The sequence below is a fragment of the Myotis lucifugus genome, unplaced genomic scaffold (assembly GCF_000147115.1).
Source record: "Myotis lucifugus unplaced genomic scaffold, Myoluc2.0 scaffold_33, whole genome shotgun sequence".
NCBI classification, from domain to species: domain Eukaryota; kingdom Metazoa; phylum Chordata; class Mammalia; order Chiroptera; family Vespertilionidae; genus Myotis; species Myotis lucifugus.
The window spans coordinates 1,702,023-1,716,364 of NW_005871081.1; the positions used below are offsets into that span (position 1 = coordinate 1,702,023).

The following is a 14,342-nucleotide window of genomic DNA, read 5'->3' on the forward strand; positions in this document are numbered from 1 at the left end:
CCTGAGCCACCTGAAGCTGCCAGCCAAGCCGCCCTCAATGTGTCTCCTACAAACAGGAGCTGTCCAGCCCCAGCCCCTTGGGCTCCCCATTCTCCCCATGAGCCCTTTGGGGGCAGAGTCTATTCAGGACACGGGGTGTTTTCAGCTGTTGGCCTTGTCTGGTACTTTCTCTGCACCAAGCCAGGCATCGGCCATGTCTCCGAGGGGCCTGGTTGCTCTTAGAGAAAGGTGGTCAGAAGGTGGACCTAAGTGCCAGGCGTGTTCATTGTGCTTGGGCCTGAGCTGCTCCGGGCCCTTGGTGGGCAGAGAGGGAGATGAGTGTGGGCATACTGTGCGCACGATATCCAAGTTCATTTCTGTATCGCTCTACCTTGACTAAAACCCAGGGGTTACCACCACTTCAATTCTGGTCCCCAGCAAAGGGTTCATTCTGCTTTCCTCACTTTCCATACAAAAGTGACAGTGAGAAGCCTGCTTTCCAGTACCCTAAATGTATTTCCTTAGGTATTCTTCTCCCAGTACAGAGTCAGCCTCCCACTGTGGGCCACCCCCCTCATTCACTGGAGCTGACTCCCATCCCTGCCTGGACACCCTTTGCACCCGAGGCTGTCCCCTCAGCAGGCTGCCCTCTGTATGGACACTCCACAGGGCTCTGCAGCCCTCCACCTCTCCACAGAGCCTATCTTGCTCTGCTTCACATAATGGCTTTAGGACTGTTGAGGATGGGAAAGTTAAAGGCTAAAGAGCCAATTTAGACAACACTGCATGTGAACAGGTTGTTAACGGGGAATGGTCGGACTGCAGGTGGGAGTGACCATCACCGGCACTGGAATCACCCCTCCTCCCCGGTTCCTTTACAGCTCCGCCAGGTTCTGCTGCTGCCGTTGGGCTGGGGCACGGGACAGCTGCTCACTGCTTTGAAGGGGTGGGGCTGCCCTGTTAGCTCAGCTGCCTGGCACTAGGGGGAGCCCACCACTTGGGGAGCTCGGCTGGAGTTGGGAGTCATGGAAGCCTGGCTCCTAGCTGCCCACCTGCTGTGATCTGGGGTCATCCCGTGAGCTGGGGCACATCTCTCACAAACTTTAAGTACAGTGAATTTCTGACCTTAACACAAGTTGCAGTGTCTTTGTAATAATTCCCAGGCTTGCTTTAGTAATAGATGTCAGTTACTTGGTAGACTTAATGTCCTTTCCTGAGCAGTCCAGGGACCATCAGTCAGTTCAGGACCAAGTTTTTGCAAGGTCTGTATTAATTTTCACATGAGATGCCCCAGAATCAGTTACTGAATAGGAAAAGGCAGACTTGGCCAAGTTGTGTGCCTGGCCCTTGTCAGAAATAGCTCCTTCACCTCCCCACCTCAAGGGCTGACACTGGAGCCCACTTTGGACTGTTTTTTCTGGGGGTAAGAGGGGGGCTCATGGTTTTATAACAAGAATTATCTTTACCAGACTCCTCGGAGAAATGGCCTATTGCTGGATGGTGCAAAGCAATAATTAAGGACCTATGAGGTTTAAGAAGTTTGACCCAAAAGTAAAAGGTTGTGGGTTCTGTTTCTTCTTTTACACATGTGAACACAACGGCCACTCGGATCCCTTCTCCATTATGGAGGAAGGAATTGTGTAGAAGGGGGAGGACTTCTGGCAACTTGGAGTGGTGTAAATCCCATTTGACTTGTTGAAATGTCTCCAGCTGTGCACCGAGACTTGGTCTACAACTGTCCAGTGAAAACTGTGTGTGTGAGTCACGTGTGTTGTAAATGCTTTCCTCCACGTATCGGCTCCCCACACACATGTCTACATTGTTTCAAATACTTGGTTAGAGTGAATAGATTGGGTTTCACTGGTCAATAAGGCTTAGACTTCTAGACTCTGCCTAGTGAACAGATGATAAACGAAACATCTTTAGATGCTGGCACATCTGTGGAGCATCTGCTCCCAGCTTGTTAGTGTGAGTCCAGGATTGGAGGCAGGAAAGCCTGCTATAGGCCTGGCCCTGAGATTACTCTGAGGCCTGCGGTGGGTGCACTGAGTGGCATTACGGACTGTGCCTGGGTGAGAGAGACATTCAGGAGAGGAAAGTGGAGACTTGCTAATAGCCCGGAACCTCACAGCCTCTCTTCCCAGACCGGTGAGAGCAGCCGGCCAAGAGTTCCCCTCAGTGCCTGGGGGGTATAGGGGGGATACATCTGGATGGCTTAGCACAGAACTCACTGGTCCCATCAGCCAGGCACAGCTGTCTGGGCTGCTAGCAGAATCTCACTGGCTATACTACTCTGCCTGGTGCAGTTTGTTTCAGGGGACAGCGGCTCAGCCACGCTGCACAGCGTGGTGGAGGAGTTGGTCCGATTCCGGCTCAAGGTCCGGCAGTTCGCCCTGGCTACGGGAGAGGCTACCAAGGAAGCCCGGCGGCAGCTCCTAGAGAGGCAGCCCCTGCTGGAGGCATGTGACACCCTGCGCCAGGACCTTGCCGCCCACGGCATCAGTATTAAGGTGAGCCACTGCCACCGAGGCCCAGTGACAATGGGGATGACCACCCTGAGATGCTGGCATCACGCAAACATGGGGGAGGGTCCAAGCTCAGACATCCCCTGCGCTGATGCTGCTGGTGAGCACAGATACCCATCCTGTGACGAAAAAGAAGGGGATGGGGCCAGAGCCAAGAGGACACTGAGGTGGAGGGACCTGGGAGAGGGTCAGAGTCAGAACCTAGAGGGAGACTGTGGCCCCGGGACGTGTACTCAAGCACCTGGGTGCTCACAGAGCAGAGCAGACCTGTGCTCTTGCCCAATCCTTTCCTGACCCAAGTGGCCTTGCCCCAGCCTGACAATGGAAGGCAGCAGCTGACCGTTTCTAAGCATCCAGCTGCTTCCTCTAGTGTGGCCCAGACCCGTGGACACAGCAGGCAGTGCCTCCTGTTACTCTGAGCCCTGACTCTCTCACCCATTTACTCCTTGAGCCTGCTCAGCCGGGACCTTTTTCCTCCCCCACCCCTAGGACAGAAGCAGCACATCCACATGGGAACTGCTGGGTCAGAGGTCAGAAGACCACAAACCTGGGAGCTGAGGATGCGTGAAGCGGGAACCACAGGCTCACAATGCGGCTCTGTGCTTGCTTAAGTCCCTATAGAAGCTTTACATTAAAGTTTTCCATTGTGACTATTTAGTCAACATTAAAATAAGTCAAACTGATACCATTCCATTGGTGTGTTAGTAACTATGTTTAAAAATGGATTTCTTTATAGTACCAACAGCCACAGACTCAAGTGCAGTTTAGTTAAATCAGCCAACATTATCATCTGTGATATAACCCAACCAGCCTGTGTCCCTGAGCCAGAACCCAGGAATTTAAGTTGTAAATGGGGGTCCCAGAAGACGCCATAGGAAGGTAGGTGGGACCTGTGAGTGGGGCCAACAGGGCAACAGCTTCCAGGACAGCCCTTATCCCAAGAGGATCTTGTGGGGATGTGGCCATGCTGCCTGCTCCAAAGCAGGAGGAAACAGCCTGTACCTCAAGTGCTGGGCAGTGATGAACCGGGGGATGGTCACTCTGGAGGAGTGGGACAGCAGGGGTGCGAGCAGGACATAGAGGTGTGACAGAGGAGGCCAACGCCAGGAATTAATTCAAGCACACGGCAGACTACCTGGGACTGAGCTTACTGGCCTGATCTCAGTCCCCTCACCTTTCTGCACAGGTGGGGAGCTATAGCTGTTTGGTTAACCACAGGAAAGAGGGTGATCCTCTTGCCAATTCCCCCAACTTTCAGGTCCTGGGTGGGTGCAGCCTCAGGCAGCAGGTAAGCACACACTAGGCAGAGTTGTGGATAGCTTGGTGTGGCTCTGCAGCCATGTTTACTTTGTCACTGACATTCATGACCCTCAAAGGCATTTCTCTTCTATAGATAAGGAAACCTGTTTGGAAGCTGACACGCTAAAAGTGACTCAAGTAGTGCATAGTGCATGATAGAGTGCAGACCCAGGTGGCAGGCAGGCCCTTTACAGAGAGACATCCAAACAGGTCGAATCAGTACTGGGGAAGCAGACTGTCCCCTGTTGGCCGGATGCCTAACTTGCCCACCAGCAGTTCGGTGCTGCTTTCCTGGTCTCAGGGAAGCTGCCAATAAGTGTCCTTAGCTGGGCTTGTGAGGATGCTCGGGTTTACGGAAGAACAAGGAAGCAATTACTAACTTCATTTAAAAGTATCAGTCCCTGGCTACTTGGGTATATCCTATCTCCCTTTTAAGCAGATATTTTGTACTTAGAGCAAAAACTTAAGTAACAAATACACAGGAATAGTTCCTATGACTGCTAAATTTCATTTACATGTAAAGAAATGGTGACATTTCAGGCTTATGCTTCAAATTATTTACTTTAGTAATATTGGTAAAGCACTGGTAAAAAAACATTAGATAGATAAGCTTATATATGTTTATGTCCCTAATACCTAACAATTTCCTCAACTTAGGAAGCTGAAAGATGGGTTTTGGCTACTTAAGAAAAAAATAAAAACTCTACATTGAAATAAACCAGGTCTCCCTTTTAATAATTAAAAGTTCATGGCTGGTTTAAAGAAAGTAAGATCTGTTTGGGGTGACATATCTGAACCACAGAGCTTCACCCATGTGTAATCATCAGGGCAGACAGACTTTTAAAGGAACCAGCATTACTCAACAGTAAGAGAACACTCAAATGCATGTGTTAGGAACCAAAACCCCCACGGAGAAATGGCGACAGAAACAAGTCTCTCAGGCCACTAAGAAAACAACCCACACAACCAAACAAAAGTGAACCAGAGGCAACAAGACAACAAAACATCTCATTTACAACGATTTCAGATATATCAACTTCTTTAATAGAATCTAAATCTTCCTGAGGACATACCCACCCATTTCCCCCATTTTCAACCCAGAAAGCCTACTGTTCTCTATTCAGTCCCCCCAGGGCCCCATCATCCTGAAGCCGTCCTCCCAAGAGAACACACCAGTGGCCACATCAGGAACAAGGCACCCCACCCACTCATGCACACTCTGCTGGGCCCCGCCAGCCACCACACATACTTGTGTGCACAGGCATGAAAAAGTGCAAGTGTAAGATACAAGGTATTCCAGAGCTCCCACCAGGGCATTCAAGTATCAGTGTCCCATTAAGTTTCCTTCTTGGATTTTCCCATGGTGCCTCCAAAAAAATTTCCAAGGTCAAACTGATTACTGATTATTCTGAATACTTTAACCAATTAACCCAAACAGCCAGTACTTAGTATTTCTGCTCAGACCTTTTCAACATAATCACAGTTTGAAAAATAAAAATTAGCTAAAGTAAATGCCACATCCTTTGGTGGATCTCAATTTAAAAAAAGCAAATCTCATTCTCAAAGCTATTTGGAAACGAATGGCTGGATCCCTTTGAGAGAACTATCTAATAAGGGGAACTTCTTGCACAAATGCCTACAAATTCAGTTGAATTGGTTAAAGACTTTCTCATTTTCAAATGATTCTCAGTGTTTTTGTTATTGCTGGGAGTACTTTGTTTAGTGTCATAATGTCTCAAATTGCATATTAATTTAGCCAAAAATTGCTCATTCCCAGTTCTTACATTCTCTACATCCACCCATGTAGCCTAGACTCCAAGCCTCTGAAGCAGCCTGTGCTGCTCCGATACCCAGAAGATTCAGACATATGGACGTGGCCTTTCCCATTACAAATGCTATTTCTCCCACCATGGTGCTCACGTTCTTCTCGTTTGCATCGGCTCAGGTTTCAAAGAGTCTGTTGAATGCAGGTCTGATTTCTGCGATCATGTCTGAGGTAGTGGTGGAGCGGCCATGCTTCTGGAAGGCTTGGTGGTTGCACTGCCTTGTGAGGGAGCACGCACCAAAGGCAGCCACGAGGAGAGGGCTGAAACTGCAGGGCAGACACATTAGCAAGGCGCTGTGGGAGGTGGAAGTCCTCCCTCCACGGCTTTGTCAGACATCAGGGTCCTGAAGCCACCAAGGCACTGATTTCCTTCCTGTTTCCACTCGGAGACCCCAAATTGGCAATTTCTCGTCTGATATGCCACTGAGGCATAAGGCAGCTATACTACAGTTAAAATAACCATTAATCCTCTGATACCGATATTCCCTGACAAAAGCCATATCAAAAATACCTATCCAACTGGAGGAAGGTTAGAACAAAGCATTTTCCCTGGTGAAAACCAGACCAGGACTTGTTGATGAGAGTTTAGAAGTAGGGAATATTCCAAATCTGAGAATGCAGGTTCTTCCTAACATTGTTAGACTTCCACTGTCGCTCCTTCCCATGTGCACACATGGACCCGTTTGGGGACTGCTCCCTGCCTGCCAGGTGTGCTGCAACCTCACAGGCCCGACACTGCTTTTCCAGGTGTCAGGCAGGGCCCTCCAGACCCAGGACGTCCCATCCTGGCACGTGTGGCCATCTATCATCATGAAGGGTGCAGAGAAGAGAAACTGAGGCTCACAGAGGGGTAGGAACTGCCAGAGTTCACTCATAAGCTAAGAGCAGAAGTGGGTCAAAGCCCAGATCCTAGAATTCTGCTGCCTCTTAAAGAAAACTCGTCTCTCAAGACAGCATCAAGGTAAGCTCTACCTTCACCTGCATATTTTTTATTTTGTTTTATAGTAGGTATGCAACGAACCTTCTAGAACAGTGTCCTCAAACTTGGCTGCACATTAGAATTATCAGGATAGCTTCAAAGGCTAGGGCTGCCCCAGACCCCTTTGGTATCAAATGATGGAAAGGGGCCCAGATTTAAGTAAAAACTCCCCAGGTGAAAATTTGGGGATCAACCCCTTGAAATATCTTCCACGTAACAGTAACACCAATATTTCATTTGGAACATTCCAAGAAGCTATTTATGAAACGTATGAGCTACTAAAATAGCTTACATAGTTCAAAAATTTCAAAGTGGGAGAGATGAAGATGTGGTATACCCATTTGTTTTCTCAGGTCCGGCGTGGAGTGCCCACTGCACTAGAACACCCAGGAATCCCGACAGGAGGTCACCTTGCCCACCACATCTGCGGTTACTGCCCTGTAGGTTGCACTCGAGAACTGCAGAGCAAAAGTGAGATGGGTGTTAGAGTGAGTGGCTTGTCTCTGCTCAAGGTGTGTTCCAGGTCATCTACCCTAACCCTAACCCTGATTGCTCTTAACAAGAAAGCCTGTATTTTACAGGAGAGGAAACTGAGGCAGGCAGGGGTCTGGCTGCCCCAGAACCACCTGTTTAGTATCGTGGTAAGTGGACACATGACTCAACCACTGAGGGATCTGCTGATAGAGATCAGAGAAGAACATGCACAGCACGTATGGGCCCTCAGTCCTGCAGGACACCTCACACTCCAGAGAATCCACCTTCAATAACATGCACACAAAGCTGGCGCCTCCTGAATGGGCTAATCCTCATGACTTCATTTCTGTTGTGTAATGAGAAATTTCTATTTCTTTGGAAAATGTCTTGGAAACAGGTTGTTATATGTTCTGAATGTGTGAGAGCACCATCCAGCAATAAAAGAACACAAAGGTTTCAGGATCCCTCAGAGAACATTCACTCCATCTCCTGCCCAGCATGCGAGAGACAAAGTAAGACACAGGTGACTAAGGATGCCTTCTGTTCTCTGTTGGCCCTGATTTCTGTGATCTAGTCAGCAACTCTATACCTAGGCGACTGTTCTTTGTATTAAATTCTGTTAAAATAACTGGTGAATTTTTGCCTGTGGATCAGATTTTTATGTTTTCAGGGAGCTAGAGATGTTATACAGTCTCTGGTTATGAACATCATTGTGTAGATATGAGCAAGTGTGACAGCCCATCTTGCTCTCACTAAACGGTCCACAGACTCCTATGGAAAGAATGTGACCGGAAGATTTGTCACATTCATCACCTGGAGATTTCCACTAGTGTCAGCTCCTGGGGTTTCTTCACTTTCCTGTCATTTTTATAAAATAGGACAAATGCAGTAAAATATTCAAGTAACTTCATGTATGTTGCAGGCAAGACAGAGGTGGCAGGGTGTGAACTCTGGAGCACCATCTGCTGTTACAGCCACCTTCCCATTGGGCTGCTGCTTATCAATCGTTAACAGAACTTTAGCCACTGCACCTGGTATCAACTAGGATCATCACTGATCCTGGTATTACCTCCCTTTGCAAAATAGTGAAATATGAAAATGGACTTTGAAGAAGTTGTGGTTAACAAGCTCATCAGGAAGTCCCTCTGTTTGTGGAACATGTGATGCATATGATGTGTGAGCACGTAAGGTAGGAGGGACCACGTGATGTGCGAACATGTGTGAACGAGGTTTTCCTAGGGTTGTACCCACATGGCCACAATTGGTGAAGCCCAAGGCCACTCACCCTGTTCGCCATCGGAGATCACGTCCTGCTCCCCTTTCTGGACCACAGTCACATTCCCCAGGGCCTGGCTGAGTCTCAGCACAGCTCCACGGCGATCACTGCTATCCACGGGGTCTCTCAGCTACAATGCAGGACACCACAGGCAGAGCTGTCATCAGACACTTGACAGGAGCCCACGAATGTGGATACAGTGAACATCATCCTGATCCTCAGACTCTCACATCTAAGGGAATCCCCCGGCACAAGACGGCCCTCCATACAAAGACACACGTTCCACCCACCAGCTGGAGAGGCCTCGGTGGATGCCAGCACAGAGGCTCGAGATAGAAATATTGCTCTGGTGGCTGTCCCCTATCTTGTCAGATCAAAGGTAAAGAACACTGCTCCTGGCTGGGATTTTAAAGGTCTGCAGAAGGGATTCAACTTCGAATGATAATGCACTAATATTTATGGAGCACTTGATATGTAAGGACTCGTGAATTTATATGTATTATTTCACTTCATCCTCACATACAGTATGAGGCAGATGCTCTCATTATCCACATTCCACAGGTGAGGTAATACAGGATAGGGATGGAGTTATCTGCCCAGAGTACAAAGCAGGAGGGGCGACTGACTGCCCAGAGCACACCACCCTGCCTTTCATCTAATCAAAGATGCACTGATTGGAAGATGTCCCATCATTACACCCACCACCAGGAAAAAACCACAACACTGTTAGCACATGAGAAATGCATTGTAGAATATGCACGCATCTACCCCACATCTGCAAGTCTGTCCCTGCAGACCCACCTGAGGGGCCCAATGGGTGCAGAACCACAGAGCGTGTCCCTTGCCCCTCCTCAGGATGAGGAGGGCTTGCACTCTGTCTTTCCAGTGGTCAACGAACTCACCACAGCTTCAGACAGCCTGATGAACTCCACGTGGTTGGGAGTGAGAACGGCCTTCTGATAGCCTTGGATGAGGGTCGGCTGCTGAGCTATCAGCCACAGCCCGTCCTGCACAGAACAAGGACTCCCATTTACTGCATGGCCTTGGGCACCCGGCTATGAGGAGGGGACAGGAGAGAGAGGCCACACTCACTGCATCAATGACGACAGGGATGGCTCTGGCCTTTGATGCTTCTAAAATGCCCTGCAAGAAAAGAGAGCTATGCTGAGCAACAAGGCCATTATCTCTCCGAGGAATTAAAAGAAAACCAAGCACTTCCTTGATGAATTTCAACATTAAATTATCAACAAATAGAAAGGAAATAATAAGGTAACTGCCTAAATAAACAGAAAAGACTCAAATGAACTGATAGAGCATAGGCAACTCTCAAAACATAAGCCCATGGGCAACATGATACACAGTGCTGGGTCCCAGGCTAGCCCACGAAGACCAACTCCAAGCTAGTGTCTCCAGATTTCTAATAGATATTAATCCTCAGGATTCAGAAATGAGAAATCTGAAGTCTTGGGAATTCCCCAAATTATCAGCTTTTCATATTCATGTGCTTTATGTATTTTTCACACAGCTTTTATGTATTTTTCACGTCATGTGTTTTACAATAATGAGTAATCATAATAATAAAAAGAAAATAATTTATCTCTGAAAAGGTTATACTCAAAGTTCCAGAGGTTTTTTGCTAAAAAAATAAAACATTTAAAAAATATATAGAGTGTGGCAAAAGCAGATTTACAGTTGTGAGTACACAAAGCAGTTTATTCTTGTATTATTATTAACTAGAGGCCTGGTGCACGAAATTTGTGCCGGTGGGGGGAGGTCCCTCAGCCCAGCCTGCACTCTCCAATCTGGGACCTCTCGGGGGATGTCCAACTGCCTCTCACAATCCGGGACCGCTGGCTCCTAACCACTCACCTGCCTGCCTGCCTGCCTGATCACCCCTAACCACCTCTGCCTGCCTGATCACCCCTAACTACTCCCCTACCGACCTGATCGCCCCTAACTGCTCCCCTGCTGGCCTGATCGCCTCTAACCACCTCTGCCTCGCCCCGCACCCAGGACCCAAGATTCCCTCCTCTGACCGGTTGTAGGCACCCAGGACCCGGGCCGGCCACAGCTGCAGGGGACTGTAGGTGGGCAGCTTCGCCCAGGCCGCAGCCACAGGCACCTGGGACTGCAGGGTGGGTGGCTTGTCCCTCTCCCAGGCTGCAGGCACAGGTGCAGCCACTGGCGCCTGGGACTGTGGGGTAGGCGGCTTGTCCCTCTCCTGGGCCGCAACCTGGCTGGTCCCCATCCCTCTCTCCCCAGTGTTGAGTGTCTGAGCCCTTATGGCGTGACGGTGTGAAGGCGTGATGACCATTTGCATGTTAGCTCTTTATTACATAGGATTGTATTATCTTCTATATGAACAAGTGTAAACCTACATTTGCTCCACCCTGTATATATGATCAGCATATGGTTGCTTATTATTATTAACCAGTAGAGGATTACCTATTGCATTAGCATGTAAAAATCTCTACCTTATACAGCTGATAGAAAACATGAGAGAATAAAACAAAATATATGGTAAGCAGAAATAACTTAAAACATTGAAACATAAATCCATATATGTTTAATTAAAAGTTAGTCCTGAAAATGAAATGTGAAAGCCCACAAAACATGAGCTGCCCTGCCCAACAGTCTCATCGGACTTTGCTAACACTGGTTAGAGTTGGGAGCGTTTTCAAAAGCCCCTTCAAAGAGGTATCAGGGTATGGGAGCCTCATGGAAGCCTATTTCCTTCTTTAACAATGAAAATACTCTGCTTGCCTTTAGTTTGGCTCAACTGTTAAAACTGATTTGGCTTTTGCTGATTCAGATTTCTGAATGTCTGGTGTCATGTTTGAATCTCTGTTCACACTTGGAGTGCGGGTGAATTTCCCGCCAAAATATAAGATGGCTCTGTCTTTTGGTTTTGTTCCATCCACCAAAAGGGTGGATTACAAACAAATATTTGGTAATACGCAGTTACAATCGGCCCGAGTTTACACGTTTCCCGCACTCCACCGCAAATCTATATGAACCGAGTTAAAGACGGCTCCCGCGGAGTACGCGCAATTCACGCGAGCCGACTTAACTCGTTTCCCGCACTCCAAGTGTTCAGTGTTTTCCACAACACTAAAATGTTCACCTCTTTGTATTTTTCCTATTAAAGTTCTCAAAAAACAAAACCAAAAAAAATCCAAAAGCCACAGTAGACTAAAGTGAATATTCAAACATTGGGAAATGTACAGGAAAAATGTAACATCACGAAACACTCAGGTCTCCTGGCACAGTTTAAGAGCACCACACAGAATCAGGCATCAAAGTCGCCCATGTAAGGACTGACTTGCTTCCATCACTCAGATTTGTATGAAGGCACTGTGCATTTACACCTGTCAGCATTTTACTGCATTTGCAACAATGGCTGATGATAGTTAGCATCAGTCAAAGCCACGAGTACACACTTATAACAAGGCCACAGTTCCAAGTGAGACTGGCTGATGACATTACTATCACTCTCCAAAACCGCAGCTTCACCCACCATCTAGTTAATAATCTATAAGAAGAATGGCACGGGAATGAACAAGCCACACCCAGATCAAAAAAGACTGGAGGAAGGTTGAGAAGCAGTGCGACATCTCCAATAGGACACAGTTAAAATAAAACAAGGAGCACTCTGGCCGGTGTTTCTCAATGATTAGAGTGCACCAAGGAATCACGGGTTCGATTCCTGGTAAAGGGCACATACCGGGGTTGCAGGTTCAATCCTGGCTCTGGAGGCGGAGGGGTGAGGGGTGAGGGAGGCAACCAATCGATGTCTCTCTCACATCGATGTCTGTATCTCTCTCCCTCTCCCCTCCCCCTCCCCACTCTCCCTTCTACTCTCTAAAAAGCAATGGAAAAAAATATCCTTGGGTGAGGATTAATAACAACAAAAAATAATAAAGCAGTCAAGAAAATTCAAAGGTCTCAACCTCAACCCCCTTTAAACAACAGCAAAACAACAACAACAAGCATTCTCATGTAAAAGACCAGGTGGAAATGAGAAAGAATGACAGCACCCCAGAGCAGAGTCCTGGCAAGGACAGCCTGTTGGTGGAACAGCAGATTGCTAACAGCACTTTATTCAGCAACAGAACTTGCAGAATTTACCCTAAAGAAAATACCTACAGAAATAGACAAGTGTGTATATGTGTGTGTGTGTGTATGTACACACACACACCCCCCCACACACCAAGGGGGCAAAATTATTAGGACCATCTTACCGTTGGTAGGCAAAATAACCTATTATTTTCGCACTGAAGTTTGGTAGAGGGCCAGAACCATAATAAAAAAGGGAAGCGGGTTGTTTACCCCGAAAGAAGTGATTTTTTTTCTGAAAGATATGGGTAAACAACGCAATTTAACAGCCCTTTGAACGGGGGATATATTTTGAACGTGAGTGGCAGGTTATTATAACCACCCCATCAGTACTCCGTTGAGCCACTTTTTGCCTTCAATACTGCCGTGATTCTTCTTGGCATTGACTCCACGAGATGTTGAAGGTGATGCGAGGAATCTGACACCATGCCTGATGAATAGCACTGTCCAGTTCTGTGAGATTTGATGGTTGTGGAACCAGCTGCCTGATGGATGGCTCTTTTAACTTCGTCCCACAAATGCTCAATTGGATTGAGATCTGGTGATTCAGATTGGATTGATCTCAAGCAAGGTAAAGTCTCCCTCATGTTCTTGAAACCACTCCTGCACAATACAAGCACCGTGGCATGGCGCATTGTCTTGTTGCAAGAAGCCATCTCCATTGGGATACACGATCAACATGATAGGATGAACCTGATCAGCAACGGTACTTAGGTATGGTGTGCTATTCAGACGTTGTTCCACACGAATTAAAGGACCCAAATCATGCCAGGAAAACATGCCCCAAACCATAACACTGCCCCACCAGCTTGAAGGGTTGTACTCATGCATGTGGGGTGCATGCTTTCATGCTGTTTCTGCCAAATTCTCTCTCTGCCATCTGCATGATGCAACTGGAAACATGATTCATCGGACCACATGCCTTTTTCCAATGCTCGACTGTCCAATCCTTGTGTTCCTGGGCTAATTGGAGACGTTTCATCTTGGTAACTGCAGACAGCAAAGGTGTTTGAACAGGCCTTCAGCTTCCATATCCCATATGATGCAGTGTACGGCTAATTTGCCTACAAACGTCAGGTGGTCATAATAATCTGGCCACTCATAATAATATTAATAATCTGGCCACTCAGAGTGTGTGTGTGTATTTTCAAGACATTATGAATAGGAAAAGCTGTAAACAGCCTAAATGAACTAGCTAAATACATATTGTATATTATGATGTAGCTACTAAATTATTTAAAATAAAAAATATTACGATTAACATAATATATGGTATGACATCATAAATATAAAAAAATAACATAAATATAAAATACAAAAATACATAATATAAAAAATAACTCACATGGAAATGCACAGGACCCAGAATAGCCAAAACAGGCTTAAAAAGAAAAACGTTTGAGTGCTCCACACTTTGCCACTTCAAAACTCACAGCACAGCTGTAGTAATGAAGAGTGTGGTGCTGGCCCCAGTGTAGCCATATAGGCCGATGAAACAGAAACAAGAGCCCAGAAATAAACCCTTACATTTATGTCAACTGATTTTCAACAAGGATGCTCAGATAAGTCACTGGAAGAAAGAGGAGCCTTTTCAACAAATGGTGCTGCAACAATTGGATATCCCCTTGCAAAAGAAAAAAAGCTGGTCCCCTTCCTTAGACCATAAACAAAAATTAACTCAGAATGGACCACAGACCTAACTATAAGAGCTAAAGCAATAAAGCTCTATAAGAAAATATGAAAGTAAATCTTGGGCCAGGTAAAAAAACTTAGGTAAGACACCAAAAGCATAAGTAACAAAAGAAAAGACAGATAAAGTGGACTATTAAAAATTTGTGCTGCAAACAATACCATCAAGGAAATGAAAAC

At 46.8% G+C, this 14,342-nt stretch overlaps 2 protein-coding genes across 5 annotated transcripts in view; one reads left to right on the forward strand and one right to left on the reverse strand.

Annotated features, from left to right (window-relative positions):
• CARS2 (cysteinyl-tRNA synthetase 2, mitochondrial) overlaps positions 1-3,194 on the forward strand; it is a 35,082-nt gene extending 31,888 nt beyond the window's left edge. Inside the window, 2 exon segments of the mRNA XM_014454202.1 lie at positions 2,286-2,489; positions 2,994-3,194. Of these exon segments, the coding sequence (XP_014309688.1) occupies positions 2,286-2,489; positions 2,994-3,062 (273 nt within the window). The 3' untranslated portion in view covers positions 3,063-3,194.
• A 1,620-nt stretch (positions 3,195-4,814) lies between these two features.
• NAXD (NAD(P)HX dehydratase) overlaps positions 4,815-14,342 on the reverse strand; it is a 23,327-nt gene continuing 13,799 nt past the window's right edge. For all 4 annotated transcript variants that reach the window (XM_023752466.1, XM_023752465.1, XM_006086903.3 and 1 more), the window contains 5 exons: positions 9,450-9,500; positions 9,260-9,364; positions 8,367-8,487; positions 6,945-7,065; positions 4,815-5,895 (listed from right to left, as the gene is read on the reverse strand). In XM_023752466.1, coding sequence (XP_023608234.1) covers positions 5,745-5,895; positions 6,945-7,065; positions 8,367-8,487; positions 9,260-9,364; positions 9,450-9,500 — 549 coding nt within the window. In that variant the 3' untranslated portion in view covers positions 4,815-5,744. The remainder of the gene's footprint in view (positions 5,896-6,944; positions 7,066-8,366; positions 8,488-9,259; positions 9,365-9,449; positions 9,501-14,342) is intronic.